This window comes from Homalodisca vitripennis, chromosome 5 (genome assembly GCF_021130785.1).
Source record: "Homalodisca vitripennis isolate AUS2020 chromosome 5, UT_GWSS_2.1, whole genome shotgun sequence".
Classification (NCBI taxonomy): Eukaryota; Metazoa; Arthropoda; class Insecta; order Hemiptera; family Cicadellidae; genus Homalodisca; species Homalodisca vitripennis.
The window spans coordinates 51113948-51133815 of record NC_060211.1 but is presented as its reverse complement, the minus strand read 5'-3'; the positions used below and the strand labels follow the sequence as shown (position 1 = coordinate 51133815).

General features: G+C 30.9%; 1 protein-coding gene across 1 annotated transcript in view; it reads right to left on the bottom strand.

The window, feature by feature from the left end:
- LOC124362163 (disks large homolog 5) overlaps nucleotides 1-19483 on the bottom strand; it is a 62448-nt gene extending 42965 nt beyond the window's left edge. Inside the window, 4 exon segments of the mRNA XM_046816411.1 lie at nucleotides 617-803; nucleotides 1679-1793; nucleotides 6181-6262; nucleotides 19101-19483. Of these exon segments, the coding sequence (XP_046672367.1) occupies nucleotides 617-803; nucleotides 1679-1793; nucleotides 6181-6223 (345 nt within the window). The 5' untranslated portion in view covers nucleotides 6224-6262; nucleotides 19101-19483.
- Nucleotides 19484-19868: the final 385 nt, after the last annotated feature.

Below are 19868 nucleotides of genomic sequence, written 5' to 3'. Positions count from 1 at the left end.
TTTTTAACAAATATTAATTTTTCCTTATTTTGTCCCTAATAAACTAGCAATATTTTGTTATATTTCTATTGTCAGTAATTTATTATAAAGGTAAATTACTGTCAACTAAATCTAAATAATTTTAAGCATATAAGATAAAATGCCCCCCTTACTGCTATAGTACTTAACATTTACTTACATGAATGAGATCAGTTTTTAGGAAAACCGGGAAGTCACATTGAATTTTTTATATTAATGTTAATATTTTGTTATAATTGTTATTTTTATTTGTATGCAGATATATTTGTCTATTATTTGAGATAAAGATAAGATTTATTTGGCAAGAAAACAATGCTGTAGTAAGAATTTATCATGTAACAATGATATATCGTTGCATATCAGTCAAAGTGTTAAGACGTCTGGACAAATGTCAAGCTAAAAATATTAGAGTAAAATTAAAGAAGTAGCTCAAAAAATTGAATATTCATATTTACTAAGGTGCTGTAGAATATGAATAAAGGGAAAATAATTCAATGTTACAGACACAATATAATATAAATGTACACCAAGATTCTGCTAATGATCAGCTAAGTCTTAGTATTTGAAATACATTTGTTGCGTGGGACAGAATATGTACCTGGTGGACAGCCAACTCCCGTTCCAGCCTCTGCTTGTCGGCGGCCAGGTCTCCGTACTTGGACCGCAGTGTAGAGGTCTCCTGAGCCGCAGCCTCCAGCTGTGTCATGGCCGCGTGGTGCTGTCCTCGGTAATAATCAAGATCTTTCATCGTGTGCTCACAACGCCGTACTGCCTCGCTGTGTTGCCTACACATGGCAACACTACGGTACTTCAATAGGCTAGAGTGTTCTCGTATTTAACATAAACCGACAAAACTGTTTCAAAAGTAAATAATAAATTTGTATCTGCAAAAGCTATATTTTACTACAAAATGATTATCAGCAACATAACCAATTCATCATATCCAACAAATTTAATCCTATGAGTCCCAAGCGATGTAAAAGTGGACGAGATGAATCGCAACCAATGTCCTATGTAAAATTTCTAGTTCAGAGGGTTATATAAAAATACTTGAATAGTTAAAATACAGTTATTAAGTGTGTCATAAATATGAGCGTATATTAATCCTTTCAGTGTCAAATAAATATTTTTCTTCTCATAAAATGTTTTCACTTTATATACTGTATTTTCATATCCACATCTTCAAGTGCCACAGGTAAAACACGGTACTTATTACAGGATTCATGACTCAAGTTACAAAAATGGTTACTTAATTTTTGGTGTTAAAATGTTCAGTTTAAGTGTTTAGAGATCTACTAACCTTTGATCCTTAATCTAGTGAAGTGTGAGTTGGTACAAAAACTATGAACACACTCACAAATTTTAGGTAAATGTTTCAACGATTTAGAAATGGTTATGGATATGATATGAGGATTTCTTATCTCAGGAATGAATTTATGACATCTGCTTTTTATAATGCGGGAAAAAGCATGAGAAGCCATGGATAATAGCAAGTAATAGATATTCATCACATTTATGTCAGTGCTTGTGCGCTGCGAGATGAATTAATTTTCTTTTTCACAATGGCTTTAATTTCACCTGAGCATGTTTAATGCCCCGAGTAAAAATTAATCACTTGTGTGTTACAACCACACAAGATCTGAGCTATGATTAGGCTCACCTTCTGAGTAACTGAAGTTCACTATTTGCTTTCTCACATTGCTGTTTGAGAGCATCGTAGTCCCTTCCTCGCTCTCGCTCTGCAGACCCACCGACGTAGTTCCGAGGCAAGTTGTCTGTCACAAAACAACCATTAGTCAGCACCCACAAACTTTTCACAAAGCTGAAATTTGTATGCCACACCACAAATTCTGATGTCTACTTAACCCTTAAAGCACTGAAGAAAATTGAGTCTGGGTTCAATTAGCGTGCATTCTGTTTTGTCAAATTTAAGTTTATTTTCTGTTTATTGGAAGAAGAAATAACAAGCAAATATTTTTTGGAAAAAACTATTACAGTACTGACTGGTGACAGCGTTATACATGTAAACATGCCGTATACATAGGTGTGTTATACAGATATACCCACATGCCATGCCATATATCGATGATAAAAGAATATTATTGGTTATTGATTTATTTTTGGCACAACACACAATCCAATTTTGCTTCCCAAAAGCTATAAATCATTATATTTAGGCATTTTGACATATACACAGCACTTTCGTGGATTATAATGTACAAGATTATACAGATATTGCTGTATACCATGTTTTACATCAATCCAATTATGCAGACCTATCGATATGCCACGTTTTAAGGATTAATACCATCATGTAGGCATCATAGTTATGTGTATGCCATACTTACAAGATTATACAGATATTGCTGTATACCGTGTTTTACATCAATTCAATTGTACTGACCTATCGATATGCCACGTTTTAAGGATTAATATGAATAAAACTACTACATACCATCATGTAGGCATCAGAGTTATGTGTATGCCATTCTTACAAGAATTATACTATACAATTTTAAATTTTAAATCAATACCCATCAGTTTAGAAGAGTAAGAGTATATAAAACTTTCTTCCCATGAATACGTGATATTCACAATGATTAATTATTTAACACTCTGGCTACCAAACAACGTATTGAGGCAATGACAGATACAATAGTCAGCTTGTGTAACCCAGTGCATTTGTTGAACCCAAATACTTAAAAGCAAAACCTAAACTTCAAAATATAAACATTTGTAATTATTTTGTAAAAACTGATCATTTCTGAAAGCTCAATTTTCTTCAAATGAAATGCAATATTTATACATTCACTCTTAAATTACGGGTTTAATACTACATTATAAATTAATAATGAGTTGTTTTGATATTCCAAGGTTCCCAAATTTTAAGTACAATAACAATAAGGAACAAAGTCAGGCTGGTTCATAAAATTCATACCGCATCCAACCAAACTGGAATTGATAAAGGCTGGGTTCATGTCTTTCATAAAATGGTCTTTCATTAATTTAATTCTGCAGGTTAAAAATATGAAAATAAAGTAACTTTTTAACATTTTAAAAACAACAATTACATCAGAAGCTTTATGGTATATTCAATAAGTTACTTAAAGAATGGATCCAAGTATTTTTTGTTTTTCTACTAATTCTATCTAAAACGGTGGTAGGAAGCAAAATTATTCAATGAAATATCACGTTATATCATAAAACATAAGAAAAAAAGAATGAAATACATTGTTATTTCACTAAAATCCTTCATCTCGTCACTATACAGAAGCCAGCCATTGAAGTTTGAAATTACATTTTTGGAACTGACAGTCATATTTTAGAATATGAAAACAATTTCACTTGATAAATAAATACGAGTAAAGTAAGTTTGACCATAAAACCAAACAAAAGCATTGTAAATGTAAGGTAAGTTTAAAAAAAGGAATTTAGCAAATAAATCACAGCCAATTTAAGCTTAAATCATAATACAAAAGTGTCCGTAACAAAATAATATTGGTTCTTAATACCATCAATACCAGTCTTAGATAACTATGTTTGTTAAAAGATGACATTCTTTTAGATCCAGGTTACTTAATGAAACATCCAATACAATTCTATTTACAGCTGTCAACGGAATTTAATAGCTTGAATTTTGAGTATTGTGAGAATTCTGATTTTTTGTATGTTAAAAATGTCATCACTCATTAAAGTTTCACATTTATTTAATAGGGGATTAATACTGACTGGATATAAACAAGTACTTATGTGTGTTTTAAAAATATACAGATAATTTTCAAATATTACCACCATCCAAAAGAAACAGACTGACAAGCCAGAGACTTTCAGATCAAAATATTAAATAATTTATGAAAATTACTGATGAATTGTTAATAAGAACGTAGTGGAATTAAAACATTGTTCAGAGTTGTTATTTTATTTTTATGTTTTACTTGCATTTTAGCAAAGGCTGAATATGGGTTAGATTCCTAGAGTTTTAAGAATAATTACAAGTTTTCAACAGGTGTTTGCTGAAAGGTACATTTCTTGAAATTATCAGCATTTATGGTGAAAGCATAGAGCAGTTTGACATTCTTTCCTTTACTGCTGTTGAAACGTGAAGGAAGTTTCTGACAAAGGGTTGTGTTTATTTGTTGGATTTTTTATTCCGCTTTTCGCTTCCATTCAGATGATTGATGTTTTGTCAAGGTCAAAAAGCCACAACGTCCAATCACAAGTCAAAAGTTTCTTTGAGAAGCTGCCATCTTCTCAGTCACGTCAATTAAGCCTCTGAACAAGTTTTCTCTTACTTCTTTTTATTTAGGAAATAATTCCAGAACCATGCACAAATAAACACAATGCTTATTTATATATTCATGGTGCTTATTCAAACCATCATGAAAACTACTATGAACACCAATTTAGAACTAGCAGTATTGATAGTTGTTTGACTGTTTGGGCAGAAAATGTAGGATTTTTGCATTATTTCCCCATATTTTTCTTACTATTATAAACTTTCTCCAGTACTGTCTACATACTTACGTCACATATGAATTATTGTCCATAACCCATTTATAGTAGCTTTGCCTATTTTAACAGTATGAAATAAGGTAGAATTAATTGTTATCTAAATCTTTATTACCGAGCACTTCCTGTGCTCCACTCCCTGTTAATTGTTGAAATTTGTTCATTCTTGGAAATTTGTTTACAGTCAACGTTATGCCGCTGTTTGTTTATAATACTGATAAATAAGTAGAAAGCAATTTTTATAATCTTATAATTAGTTATAAATCTCTTTAAGTTTACTGATTGACTTTTCTCCAACAAAAGACAACCTGGACAATGTTATTGTCAGACATATTATTTGATTTGTGTTTTGAGTGCCGTAGCTATTTTGCTGTGTTACCGCCTTGAATTACTGGACTGACTTGTATATTTCCAAACTTTTCAGAAAAGAATTGTTGTTCAAAAAGCACTTGAGAGATTTTTACTTTTTTGCAATAAAATTAGGAATACAATACATTTTTCCTAGTAAAAAAAAAAAACATTTGTGTTTTACACACATCTCTAATATGTGTTGTAAGTACATTTGTTTTTACTTTTTATAAAGTTTTGAACTTTGTTCAAAATTGTTCATATACAGTATATTATTTTTTTAGATTTTTTGAACAGTCCATGAAATTACAAAAAAAATTCATGTTTAATATTATATTTTTTAGAATAAAAACAAAATGAAAAACAATTTATAAAAACATTCGCTTGATCACCAGCACCACCCGGCCTACTGCTGAAAAATGTTCAGTTAATACCCTTGTCTAAAGCCTGTAACAGACGTCTTTATTGTCTGCAAAGTTTTCCTCATTTATTGTTATAATAAGAGATCAGATAGCACAAAATAACACTACTTACAAAATAAACTAATGTCAACAATAAATTGTTAAACTTTTATGCACTTGGCAGCAATACTGGAAACAATAAAGTAAACAAAAGCTTGCTGCTATTTAATTTGTAAATTGTGCACTGCTTTATGAATTGTTTTTACATCAAAACACAACTATGGAACGAAGTAAACAGTGATAATAGCCAAACGCAGACCATAGTTAATTATCATTCCAAAGACCTACGAGGAAAAAACAAAATAAAATCAGTCATTAATCGATACATTAAAATACATTGAATGCAGCTACATGGTTACACAGATAATTTTTCTGTGTATTATATTAAATATCACCTGTTAAAATAGACAGGCTATTTAATATGGATCATGACGACAATTTAGATACATCTAGTAAGTAGAGCAGATATAAAATAATTAGAAAAATGTGAGGACCCAAAAGACATCAAAATTATCTTTAACATCACGTTGTCATCTGCAGTGAAAGTTACTAATTGTTTAATCTGATGTCTGAAGGTCATCTTCGATGTTAGTGCAACTTTTATAAAAATGATTACGCAACTTGTACACGGTAAAATTTTCATTATATCTTTACATACGCTTTATTTATGATCTTAAGTGTCTCAAATGTTGACCAGTCCGTAGCAAACAAGTAAAATTAACCACTGAATTGTCTGAGCCTCATGTAGACTGTGAGGAACGTCTAAGGTAGTGTCAAGGAGCATGGAAGTTCACTGAAGGGATTAATATTAACATTCATTGACATTCATATTTTTCAAGCTTACCATTGTTGATACTTCCATCCATTGAATTATTGCCGGAAGCCATGATTATATACTTCTGATATTCAGTAATCTGCAAATTTATCTGCAAAAATAAATATTTATGAATTAGTTGTTCTGATTAACTAAGAAGAGGTTTCTCTTATTTCTCTTACAAAACATTGATGGTTTAGATTGATTCAGGGCTAACTGACAACTTATCAACTGAATTTAACAATTAGTTTTAAAAAATATAAGTACAAATTTATCAATGTAGTGTTAAAACTGTGTGGTAAATAAAAAGGAAGATAACATCTGAGACAATTATAATAGATTAAGAAAACATTACATATTTTATATAAGAATAAACAAACACTTCTTTGTTTGAAGTTTATTTTTGACGATGGAAGGATTGTGAAGGAAAAATGATTTTTCCGGACATTTGCCGTAATTCAGTGAAATAAATAATCTGTAACGCTACGTTTCGAGATCTGCAATCTGATCTCTTCTTCAGGTAAATAACTAACCTAATACTATTATTACTGTTATTACCTGAAGAAGAGATCAGATTGCAGATCTCAAAACGTAGTGTTACTGATTTTTTATTTCACTAAATGATGGCAAATGTTCGGAAAAATCCTGTTTCCTTCACAAACAAACACTATTTAGTTTTGTTGAGAATGAAATGTAATGTGAAATAAATAAGAAGAGATAGATACAACAATTCTTCAGAGTTCATATCTATATACATCTATATAAGCAGAGGTTTGCTGAAGGAAATATTTCTCTTCCTGCGGTTAGTAGCACTACTACCTAAGGAAACTTGTCTGTGTCCAAATTTTTTTTTTTATGCCCATACAACAATAATGCTGTATCTAAGAACTAATTCTACACAGGCATGGTATAAAATCTTACAATTTTTAGAGAATATTATTTCCTCAATAATACAGGAAGCACACAACTATTGAATTTATTAGATTTATATTATGAATACTGTGGTACAATGTACTGTTGTTAGTTTCAAGAATGAAGGAAAGCTAATGGGCATTAGGCAAGGCTATTGCATCACTCATTTATCTCCCATTTTATTGTCATAAAAGTCTTTAATTTCAATACCAATAAGTTTTGCTATTTTCACCTCGATAATGAAAACCTAACAAACCCAAATTTCTTAATAGCACCAATTTTTTATGAATACTTGTTATCAAGATTTTGTTGTACACAGTTCAAAATTAGTTACTGTTTATAAAAAATAAAATAATGAAAATATTAAGACTGACTAAATCAATATAACAATAACATTTATTGATACAATTTTATTAAATAGATATTGAAATAGTGCGAACTTCAGATGATATGTTAAAAAGAACCAAATCATTAAAAGCTCTTTTATGGATTTTGATTCCAAGATTTCTGACCCAAAATTTTCTAACACATTGTTTTTATATTATATTTGTAAAAATCAAGGGATTTTCAAAATACACAAAGAAACAAATGCTCGTCACAGACAATAAAGATTAAACATTGACACCATAAATAAACATTTAACACAATATGTTAACAAACTGTGTTTCGTACTTTTGTCTACACATTACGTAACAGACAAGTGTGATAAATACTACTTCTTCCCAACTTTCACCTTGATTTTCAGGCAGGTTGTATTGTGTTGCAAACCAAGGGAACTAGAGCAGAACAATCACTTGCGTGCACAAGGAAAACTCTCCTGCTGATTACTCAATAATAAATTTTCTCTTTTTCACAATTTAAAAATTAACAAGTTATTTTATTTTTTTAATTTTATTTATTAATTTTATTTCACACGTCTAAAATAAAAAGTGGATTTTAAACTAAATATAACAGTAACTAATATGTTTGAGCATATGTAAAAGTACAGAATGTGTCCTAAAAAATAAACAAGGAGTTAATGTTAATTAGAGTAATTAATTAATTAAAGTTAACTAGTAGAAGGTTGAGATAAAAGCATTTTATCTAATTTACGAACGACATCCTTTCATTATACTGGACATCCTTTACTTGCCACAGAGGAACTAGCATAAAGAGAATAAACACCAGGTTATTGCGTGAGGACGAGAGGGTTAACATTCCCTACTTAAACTAGTCAGATGGTTAAATTATCTCTCTGGAGAATCCAGGCAATTATTCCACAATACAGTAAATGAGATACTTTTTGTTCCAGTGTGTCTACCACAAACAAAAATGGAATTTGTTCAAAGTTTTCCAATGTTATTTTATACTTCCTAAACCAAGCTGAACTTTAGCAATACAGGTTTTAACATTTAACTAGTAAATATTTTTGGTTTAAAGTCCACCTCCACCTAAAATATGTTTAAAAATATTATAAATAAGGCCAAGTTCATTAATACATTAATTAGTTATCCAGAATTCATGTAATAAAACCTGTTTTAATTAGATATAGCCTACAACACCAATCCTCTTAAATATTTCTTTTTCTTTTGGTATTAACACTTTTAGTAAGATAAATGAAAATGAAATGTTTCATTCACATTCATCACAGAAACAAACACATTTTTACTAGAGAGCCTACGACTACATAATGTAAGGCGTCAAACTTTGGATCTGAGTTGAAGGTGGTGCAGGTTCGAATCCTGTCTTGAACCGTTGCACTTTAGATCAGTACCATCCACCTTATACTACACCAACACTCTCTCTCTTATTCTGTTTGATAAGATATTCGCACAGACCAGTGACCCATTTGAGGACGGATAGAATAATGCAAAAAAGGGAATAACCCCATTGTTACAAAAAGTTTAATTAAATTTGTTTTATTTGTTAAACGCAGACTGAATTAAATAAATATTTTAAATTTAAGTTAACTTACTTTAAAATCCTTCATAAAAATTCAATTCATTCAAAGGAAAAACAATGCACCTGTATATTAGATAAAATCATTGTTTACTTTGTTTGATTCAATTAGAAAGGGATTTTATGCCACTAAGTTAACCCTTGACAAAAATAAAACAAACACAAAAAAACAGTAACATACACACAAACAAAAAATATAAATCACACTCACCAGACAGTATTTAAGTTTGTTATTATTCTCTTTATACAGGGTGCCCCAAAATTACAGGACCAAACTTCACCAAATTGTTCAGGAGGTCAAACTGAACAAAAAATGTTATATAATGTAGTCCTATCTTGCTTCGTTTACCTTAGATCGACCATTTTGTTTTTTACATACAATTTTATTTTTAATACGGGTTTACCAATTTTGTTGAAACTTGGCATAAATATTATAAACATGAACATAAGTTGTAAAAAAATATTTAAAAAAAAATCTTATGTGTATTTTCAAAATGGCGACCATTAAAATATTAAAACTTAAATAACTTGAAAACCAACCGTTTTATCAAAAAATGTTTAGAATATACATTATATAACATTTTGGTTCAGTTTGACCTCCTGAACAATTTGATGAAGTTTGGTCCTGTAATTTTGGGACACCCTGTATAGGATATAAACAGTGAGCATATTTTCAAAGTTTCTCTGTCCTCTGTATATATGTTTTGAAAGCTACTCAATGGTGTATCGGTTATCTTACTGTTAAGTTTAAGATATTTAAAGAACTACCAAATACAAAATTATTTTACAAGTCACAAATTTATTTTTATATAATTAATGTTTGAGTATGTAAAGTTCATGTAATGCAAAGCCACTCCAAAATATTTTGTCCACGTATAAATAATTGTAAAATATGTTTTAGTATTATAATAAAACACTTTGTAGGTGTTCAACTTTGTTTCTTATTTCAATATTATCAGACAGGATGTTCCTTTTTAACAGAACCAACATTTTTCATTTCTATGGTTTTCAATATATTTTTATCACAACATATGCAAACAGTATGATTCATCATTTGAAATATCACAAAAAGATTAGAAATTAATGTATAATAAACGGACATTGACTAGTTACATTTCAATTGATTGTGTAGATTATTATTCATAATATGCTGATTATATCTGTTTATGTATCTACTACACCTGACATATATGGGTTTATTCTTTATACAGGGTTACTGTCTTTTGAGAGATCAGTGTAATACAAACTTTTTCTCAATCTGTGTAAGACATACAAATTAATTAGCTTTTAAGTCATATGGGACTTATTATTATTATTATTATTATTGTATTGATAATAGCTCAAGTAACTCTTAAGTAGCTACTTTTTTGTTAGTTAGCTAAAAGTATCCAAAACATATTTAACCCAAAATGCATAAATTATCATGTGAAGTAGTAGTTTATAAAATTTATAATTTTTTTTATAAGTAACTAAGTAGACTTTCTAAAAATGACAATAAATTAGACATTTCAAATTCATCTAATATTTAAAATTTTGTTATTAAAACATTCTTAAAACTTTTAACGTTTTTAATTTGTTTCCCAAATGCTTAAGAACAAAAATATAAAAACCACTCAAATGTCCCTATTTGGTTATTAGGCGGTTTTCTAACATGCATACAAAATTTTATGGCCTTCCCTGAAATATATGCATTAGGTATTATGCTTGGACTACAAAGGCTTATATGTCGCCTGAAAAATAGGGAGCTGTCTGATAAATAAAACCATGGAACTAAAATGATTAAAAAAGAACTCATTTTATCATTGAACAGAATGCGGAAACAGAATACAGAAATATAATAAAGAAACAGAATACACAAAAACCATGAATTAAAAAAAAATATTTACTCAGTATGTTACACAATTAATCATGATCAGGACTTCCAAGTATAATCATTTGAAAGTTTTATATTTCTGTTTAAAGAGAAAATTTAGGGCCTCAATATTGTTTTTTCGCTTTTGCTACAGAATGATTTAGGCTGGCAAGCCCATCTAAATTATCCTGGGTGTACAAAAAGTCCCACCTCTCCAACTTATGAATGGTCCACAATTAACTACCACATCTCTTTCTATGGGAATATGTAATGGCATTACCTGAGGGCATTTTAGATAGATTTTTAAATTACTACCCTACTTACCGTAGTGGGGTGTGGGAGACAATTCTACAACTTTAAACGAGACGGCCTACAAAATAATACTATACTATTGATATTCTTCTGATTCAGTGAATTGCAGTTTACAAATAATAAATACACCTTTGGCTATTTCAGGAAGTATTACCAGCTGTCCCAATAGATCCATCCCTATCAAAACTTTTGAATAGTTGACCAATTTCAATCCCCTTTTGATTATATAAATTAATTGAAATTTAAAAATACTCCACTCAAAAACATTCTTTGGTGATGATATTTTACATACCATCACCAAAGAATGTTTTTGAGTGGGATATTTTTAAATTGCCCTTCCACTTCTCCAAAATGAGTTGAAGAACAAATCAAAAGTCTTAGAAGTGACGATTTATAGGATTATAATTAAAATTCATTGTCTTAAAGAGACAATACAACAAATTCTCATGAGACCATTTGCTTAAAATGGGGAATGGTTGAACAAAGGTAAAATTCTAATTTCACCTTTTGCTTTTTACTGGATAGTCAACTTATAGGTCTTACATTTGCACTAATCTCTATTTTTATGAAACCCAATAAAATTAGGTGTTAAGATGTGTTTAGGCACCTAAAAAAACATTTACCTCTCCCTAAAAGCGTGGTTTGGAGGGATTAGTTATTTATAATAAGTATGTTATGTAAGTAAGTAGATGAGGCATTGTAAGCTTATTGGAATGTAGGCTTCAATAATTGTGGATATTTTATACAATGATATGGTTGTATACTTTATTAAATTGCTTTTATAAATAATATATAAATAAATAATTTGAATTTTGAATTTTTCAATTTATAAACCTTGAATGAAGAAGACAATTTTACTTTGTCCCTATTAATGGGAAGATGAAACATTTTTTCCATTTGCATCCTATACTTCAATATGTCCTATAGTAGCTAAATAAGGAAACTTTTATGAAAAAATAAAAACTTTCTTGAATAAGGTAGAATCAGAGGAATTAATTGGCAGGCCATTGCAGGATTTCTGAATGCAGTTAAAAAACAATGAATGGTCACTTATACAAAAATTGTATTTTCTATTGTGCTCTCATTACACAACAGCTTATGGTACCACAGGTAAAAATGGTTTTCTAGTCTGATCTTTTTACTACACTGTTGTAAACAAAATAACAACTAATGCTGTCACAACTTAATCTTTTAATTTATGATACCTTACATTAAACGTTAAAAAAATTACTTTTAATTGTAATATTTACTCAGTTAAATTGTTTGGTAGTTTTTTAGAAGCTTATTATTTGTAAATACTCAGTAAATAAATTTTGTATACAATTTTTATTTAGCAGTAAGATATTAATATTTGTAGAATTTGAAGTTAAGAGTAGCCAACTCAACAGATGGACCACAGACCACGCTGTGATTATATTTAATAACAAGGTTTACAGTGTGCATCTTTTTTTGCAATAAAATTGGCTGAGCTGAGTGACGCCTATCACTCAAGTAGATGGAAAAATTTCATTTCTGCCTGTCTGTCTAGAGAACGAATTGATTTTCAGACTTGAAATAAAGCTTTATTTCAATGCAGGCAATAATAAGATCAATGATTTTACATGTGTCACTACTTGGGATTTAAGTGAGATTTAGCAAATATTTTAATCTTTTGTCAAATGGATAACCATGATGACAAACAAAGCACCTAATAGACTATTCTTGGGGTCTGAAGCCAGGTATGGATAAAATGGATCTACAATGGAATCATCAGGCCACAAATCACTTATGGAGCTTTAGTGTGGTAGCCAAAATCATGCCAAATAGACACACGCAACAGAATAACCACTCTTCAGAGGTTAACATATGTCAGCATTTCAGGGGCATTTACTAGTATGCCAACTGACGTACTAGAGGTCCTTCTGGACCTATTTTCCGTTGATATCAATTTCAGAGCGGAGGTTAGGAGGGCATCTTAAAGATTGATGACTTTTGTAGAGGACCTGTAAAGGATATGGGTCACTCCACCGTAGTCAACAAAGTTCTTCCAAATTCAATCTTGGTCACAACACCAGATGCTTTGCAGACTGAATTTGATTTCATAAAACTGAATTTTGTGCATCTTGTGACACAATCCAATTAGGAATGCAACCAAACACCTCAAAACACAAAGGATCAAATAGTTTAGATTATTAGATGGCTCTGTTATGAACAGCAATTCAGGTTTTAGTGTAGTCGATCCGGGGACAGGCATTTTGCAATGTCTTGGCCACCACTGCACTATATTTCAGGTGGAGATCTGTGCTTTCTCTGCTTGTGCTTCACTACGATTAAGGAGAGAATACCACAACAAGCACACATTGATATTCTCTGATAGCCAAGCAGCTTTACTGGCTCTTGATTCCACTCCAATCACCTCGAAATTAGTCTTGGAATGTTTCCAAACCTTGTCGGTGCTCGGCTCTCTGAACAATGTTCAGTTGTACTGGGGGTGTCGGGACATCTTGGGCTTACAGGCAATGAGACAGCTGACCTGGCAGTGACCAAACATGTCACTTAACTTGTGAGCTACCCATATTTTCCATCAAATCAAACTATGATAGCAATGAGAAATTGTGGAATATATAAATTTGTAAACATAACCATGTAACCTAACTTACTATACTCAAGACATCAAGAGAAAGATAACATCTGTAGGCTTTAAATTTGCATCAAACATTCTACTTAGGCAAAAATGAATTCTATGATGGTGCATATGCATCCATGGGATTTGGCCAAGCATCATTGAAGCCTATTACACAGTAAGCAGACACAATTTCTCTTTTGTCTGCTGGGAAAATGTAAAAATTATTTTTCTATGTGTATATTTCTCTGTCTGTATGGCCCCAGGAATTCTCAGGAATGAAATGAGCAAGGACTTAAAATTTTACATCCAACACCGGCGAAGCCTGGTCTGTTTTCAACAGGTTACAATAATGCAAAACTTGAACAGTATTCCTGTGTTGCAGTTCCAGTGAACATACAGAAATGTGAGCAGCCAAGTTAACTTTAACTGACTTCATGCAAACTGCTATAAAATTCTCCTTATTTTTTTATAGCACACAAATTTGTTATATATTGTCTACTGTCATTTTCACTATCCTTGTTTCTCATCATCACGCAAACGAAAACATTCGTCTATTTGTACAATGAACCACAAAAAAGAAATAAAATGAAATTTAATGTAATGTTGTGTTTTGTTTTGTTGTTTTCTGTAAATATCCATGGAACAAAAAACAATAAAAATAAGACAATAAAATATTCCAGGACAGTTGACATGCACAAATAACACGGAACAGCTGTCTGCACTGCGTGACTATAGCGAACTCGCCAAAGTACACACTCATGACTGAGGACCAAGGAAGTACTGAGATGTAGTAGAAAATGCCAGAACTACTTCCACAACCACCGGTTGTCATAGAAATGTTGTTTGTGTAATATTACGGCAGACAACAGGAACAATATAACAATGCATAATACTACATCGCATATGTTTACCCAATATGAACATAATATTATGTCGAAAACCGTGAAGGGGTTAAGGCAATAGTAATCTTTTAATAAATTGGGGAAAATTAGTTTCTTGTACGTTGTGGTAGCCTACACCTATTTTTATGACTAGATAGGCTTAGTTATGTACAGTTGTTTATATTTATATGTGATTAGAAATGAAATTCAATTAGGTGAATATCTAAACAGAACATAATTATTTAAAAAAGCTTGACTTTACAGTAATGTAGTAAGAGTAGCCTATAATATTACTCCCTATACTAAAAATAATTTTTAAAATTTTCATAATCTACATGTACTGGATTAACAACTATCTTTTAAAATAGTAATAACAAAAATTATTCTACAGTACTTTATTAGCAGCCTAGAGATGTTTTCAGAAACCAATCAAAATTGTCATTGTTTTGTCTGCAATATTGAACAGTACAACTATAACTGTGAATGTTAAATATCTAGAGGAGACTTATGTATGGCCATATAATTCTCAAAGATAACAATTATTATTTGTCATCCAATAGGTTATGTAAGACTCAATGAAACAAAGATGTATTGAGCACAGGGTTAGTAGAACTAGGACCTATCCACAGATCTCACCAGTGATCTGCTAGGTCTTGTCAATTATAGTAATAGAAATGATCATCAGTCAATGCTCCAACAGTTGCTTCACTAAGTTTGCTGTTTTGTATTTTCTGTTGGCTATATAGCCTATTTTAAATGTCATTAGTAAAACAGAATAACTTTAGAGTCATAGTAAGGGATACTGGTAAGTTGTGGCATAAAGGATAGTCGTTATAAAGAACCTTAAGTCTTAATATTCATTGCCTAAACTATTTTTACACTGTGGTTAATGCCAGTACCCAGGTATGAATTATATTTTAGTAAAACAAAAATGTATACTAAAATGGTTGCAAATGTACGTCTGAGGCATCCGAAATGCTTGCACCGACTAACTAAAGACATCATATTCTTTGTGAATACATAATACATGAATTACATAAAAGAAGGTTTGTTCAGATTATTCTCTGACGTCCAAGAATAACAGTCTCCTGATACCTAAGGAATTTATTAATTATATTAAAATGTATTTAAGGGGAGATGTCACTGAAAATGTAATTTTTTTCAAATTTTTTTTATTTTTTTATATTTTTCTCTGAGTTTTCCTGAGTAAAAATATATATAATACATGCATAGTAAAATATTATTTATTATTGAAAAATAAATTATAAAGATTGTATGCACACCAAGTTTGCGCGCTCCATGACAGAGAACTGCTTGCATGCCTCTTATGTATGTTATATAGTACTGTTTTACTAATAAAGCAGTCAGCTGTAGTTGTCGTGACTGTACTGTATTCTTCTAACTGACTGGATTGTACTTTCCCTGCTGTTTTGTTTACATTCTGCTTGTGTTTTGATGATTAATTTCAATTCAAGTGTTTAGTTTTGATTGTTGAGTGTTTCTAAGTGATACATTACAATGCCACGAGCTAAATCATCTTGGAAAAGGAAATTTAGAGGCAATCAATATGTTACAGATACTAATTTTAGTGGCAGACAGTGTAGTGATATAACCTGTGAACAAAATACTGATTCTAATGAAGCTTCACCTAGGCTGACTACTGATTTGCCAACTACTACAAAACCTATTTCAAGTTCTAAAAAGAAATTGGCTTATATCCCAGAATTTATTGACAATTCTCAAACTGAGAACCTTCAGGTAGGCCAAAATATAATTATAAACCTAGACATTGTTTCTGAGCTTATAAGGGGATTTGTAAAATGTAAATATTGTGGTGCGGAGAATTCTGTTGTTCTGTAAGAAAATAAAATACTTAGAAAATGTTTAGCCACTAACCTTGTTCTGAAATGCATACAGTGCATGGAAAACAAGACAGCTATGTCTTCTAAACTTACCAAACATAGACTTTATGAAATTAATACCAGGTATGTTTATGGATTACGGGCTATCGGAAAAGGTGAAGCAGCTGGTAGGACTCTTTGCGCTATTATGAATCTGCCACCTCCAAACAATCAATCACCTTCAAAATCCACAATAAGCACATAGCCAATGCTATTACTGTTGTTAGTGAGAATTCAATGCGTGAAGCTGCATTAGATGCAGTAAAAGAAAATGAAGGGCTAACGGATATTGCAGCATGCTTTGACGGCACCTGGCAGCGTAGGGGGCATACTTCGCTAAATGGTGTAGTGACTACAACATCATTTGATAGTGGAAAAGTAATAGATGTTGAGTGTTTGACCAAATATTGCCAAAAGTGTACTTTAAATAAAACTGTGTGTAAAGAAGAGGACTGCATAAAAAATTATAGTGGCTCAAGTGGCGGCATGGAAGGTAAAGGTGTGCTTACAATTTTTTCACGGTCAGAACAAACTCGAGGTGTTCGATATTTAAAATACTTGGGAGACGGTGACTCGAACAGTTATAATTTAGTTTGTGAAAAAAAAACCTTATGGAAACTTAGTTACTGTTGACAAATTAGAATGTATCGGACACGTGCAGAAGTGGCTAGGCTCAAGGTTGAGGCGACTTAAAACTAAAATGCAAGGTGTAAAATTAGCAGATAATAAAGTATTAGGTGGGAAGGGTAAGGGGAGATTAACTGACGCAGAAATTGATAGATTACAAAACTATTATGGACTGGCAATTAGGAGAAATGCTGGAGATGTTGAAAAAATGCAAAGAGAAGTGTGGGCGATATATTTTCACAAGAACTCAACAAACGACAAATCAGAACATGGCCTTTGCCCAACGGGAAAAGAAAGTTGGTGCAAATACAATAGATTGGCAGCAACAAATGCAAATGAAAGTTATGACCACAAAAATGCTCTTGCACCAGAAGTTTTAAAAACTATAAAACCTATATTTAGAGATTTGTCCCATAAAGATTTACTATCTAAATGTAAGCATGGGAAAACGCAAAATCCAAACGAAAGTTTAAACAACATCATATGGTCTAGGATTCCAAAGTCAACATTTGTTGGTCTAAACACATTAAGAATAGGAGTCTTAGATGCAGTAATTACATTTAATGACGGAGCAATGGCTCGTGCAAAAGTTCTTAAAGAAATTGGAATTACTCCAGGTGTCAACGCGATTGACGGATTCGCAAAAGCGGACACTGATCGACTAAAAAAAGCTGAAATTGCTGTTCTTCAACTGACAAAAGAAGCTAGGCAAAAAAGAAGATCCCAGAAGAGAAAATGTGAAGATAAGGAATCAGCAGACACTCAATCTTATGAACCTGGTGCATTTTAAAAGTAAGATTAAAAAATTTTTAGTTTTTCTTGATTTCTCGAAAGTTGTATTTTTTAACTTTAGGAACACTTTTCTCAGAACCTATAATAGATACATCTCTGAAATTTTTTGTGCTTATATGTTGACTTAGTGCCTAGGCTGGGTAGCAAAATAACAATTTTTCCCTCATAAATTTTGCATTTATAAATTTATATTTAGAAAAAAAGTAGACTAAAAAAATACAACATTTAAAAAATTTTTTTAAACTGATTATTTTTATAATAGAGTAATAATTTTGCTACGGAGCATGCAAAACAACATGATTGTTGTGTGGTAAAAATTTCAAGCTTCTAGGACAATCTTAAGTTCCTTAAGTTTACATGTGTTTCTTATGGAGCGACGTTTCGGTGACATCTCCCCTTAAGTAATTAAAACTCATTATAAATTGTATGAAAAATTAAAAATAATTATTATTAACTTTGTTGTTCCAGAACTAGGTCAAGTCAATAGGTAAACAAAAGCATAGGGGGGTTTGCCCTAAATAAAGATGTAAAAATAGTCCAGGAGCTATGTTGTAAAAGAATGCATTTATTAACTGATTGGCCGTAAAGTGATGTTTCCACACCTGCTATCAACCATAAAAATGTAATTATTTTATGGTATTTATCACCATAAGAAAAAGCCAATCTTAGTAATACCCACTATTAATTCATACTGTACATAGGCCTACTTATTTTTTATTGCTTTTATATTGATAGAATAACTGGTGTTTCATCATGAATTCCATATTTGACCTTTGACTTAACACTTACTGTATATAATTATCACAGAATAATAAAGCCTAAGCCTGTTTCACATTTTATAAAAACAACAGATCATAGGCTCTTGAATCATTGATGAATAAGAGTTCAATTATATGTTACTGAATTTGTTGTAATCTAGTTTATAATTTAAGGTCACCTGAATCATTGAGAGAATTATGCATTTTTTTTTATTTCATCAACTCGTAACATTTTAAGAGATATTCTAAACTTAATTTAAATTAAAAACTAAAAATAAATTGCTCTTAACCATTTTTTATAACATGAATCTCAACTGTACCAAATAACATTGAAAAATTAATATTAACTCTGTACATAAGTCACAACTTTACCTCATTGTGGAAGTCCGTTAAATGTGAGCCTATACAACTTCGAAAGCAAATTTCCAAATACACAGAAGTTCAGTTGTGTCAAAACATCTTGACATATTTACTTCTGGAAGTCTTAATTTGTAGCAAGTCCATTTCAATAATTGATATTTAAAGCATCTTTTTTTAAACTGTTAGAATATGCTACACTTTCAAAATGACTTTAAAATTGGACTCATAGTGTCACTTAGCTTGCTGTTCCTGTACATCTACTTAGATAACGACTTAAAATCATAAATTACGTCAACATAAATCAAAACTGTACAATCACACTTTCTCTCTATTTTCTTTTCTGTCTATTTCCTTCTGCAAATCTACACACACAACAGTCGATTCGGTAACTGACATCAGCTATCAGATCAGCTGTGTGCCCAAAATTATTAAAATAAAACAGAAAAGAATCTACCAAAGAGTAAACAGTCTATCAAAAGTAGAAAAAGTAACATTTCAATAAAGAGTGTATTCAGTACCAAAATTAAAAAAGACTTTGAACTAAATATATTTTTGTTAAGTTTTAACCGTTGCTTTAATTTTTTTTATAAAAAGTATGCTAAAGTGGTATTTTGTGACTTACAGCTTAAATAAAGCTGAACTGAATTATGTACTGCACTTAGTTTTAATAATTATTATTAAAATTACTTTATTGTAGTATGAATGTTAAAATCACAGATATTTGTACAGTTAATACATTGTAACTAATTCATTGTGATAAGACTATCCGTTTTTGCTTTT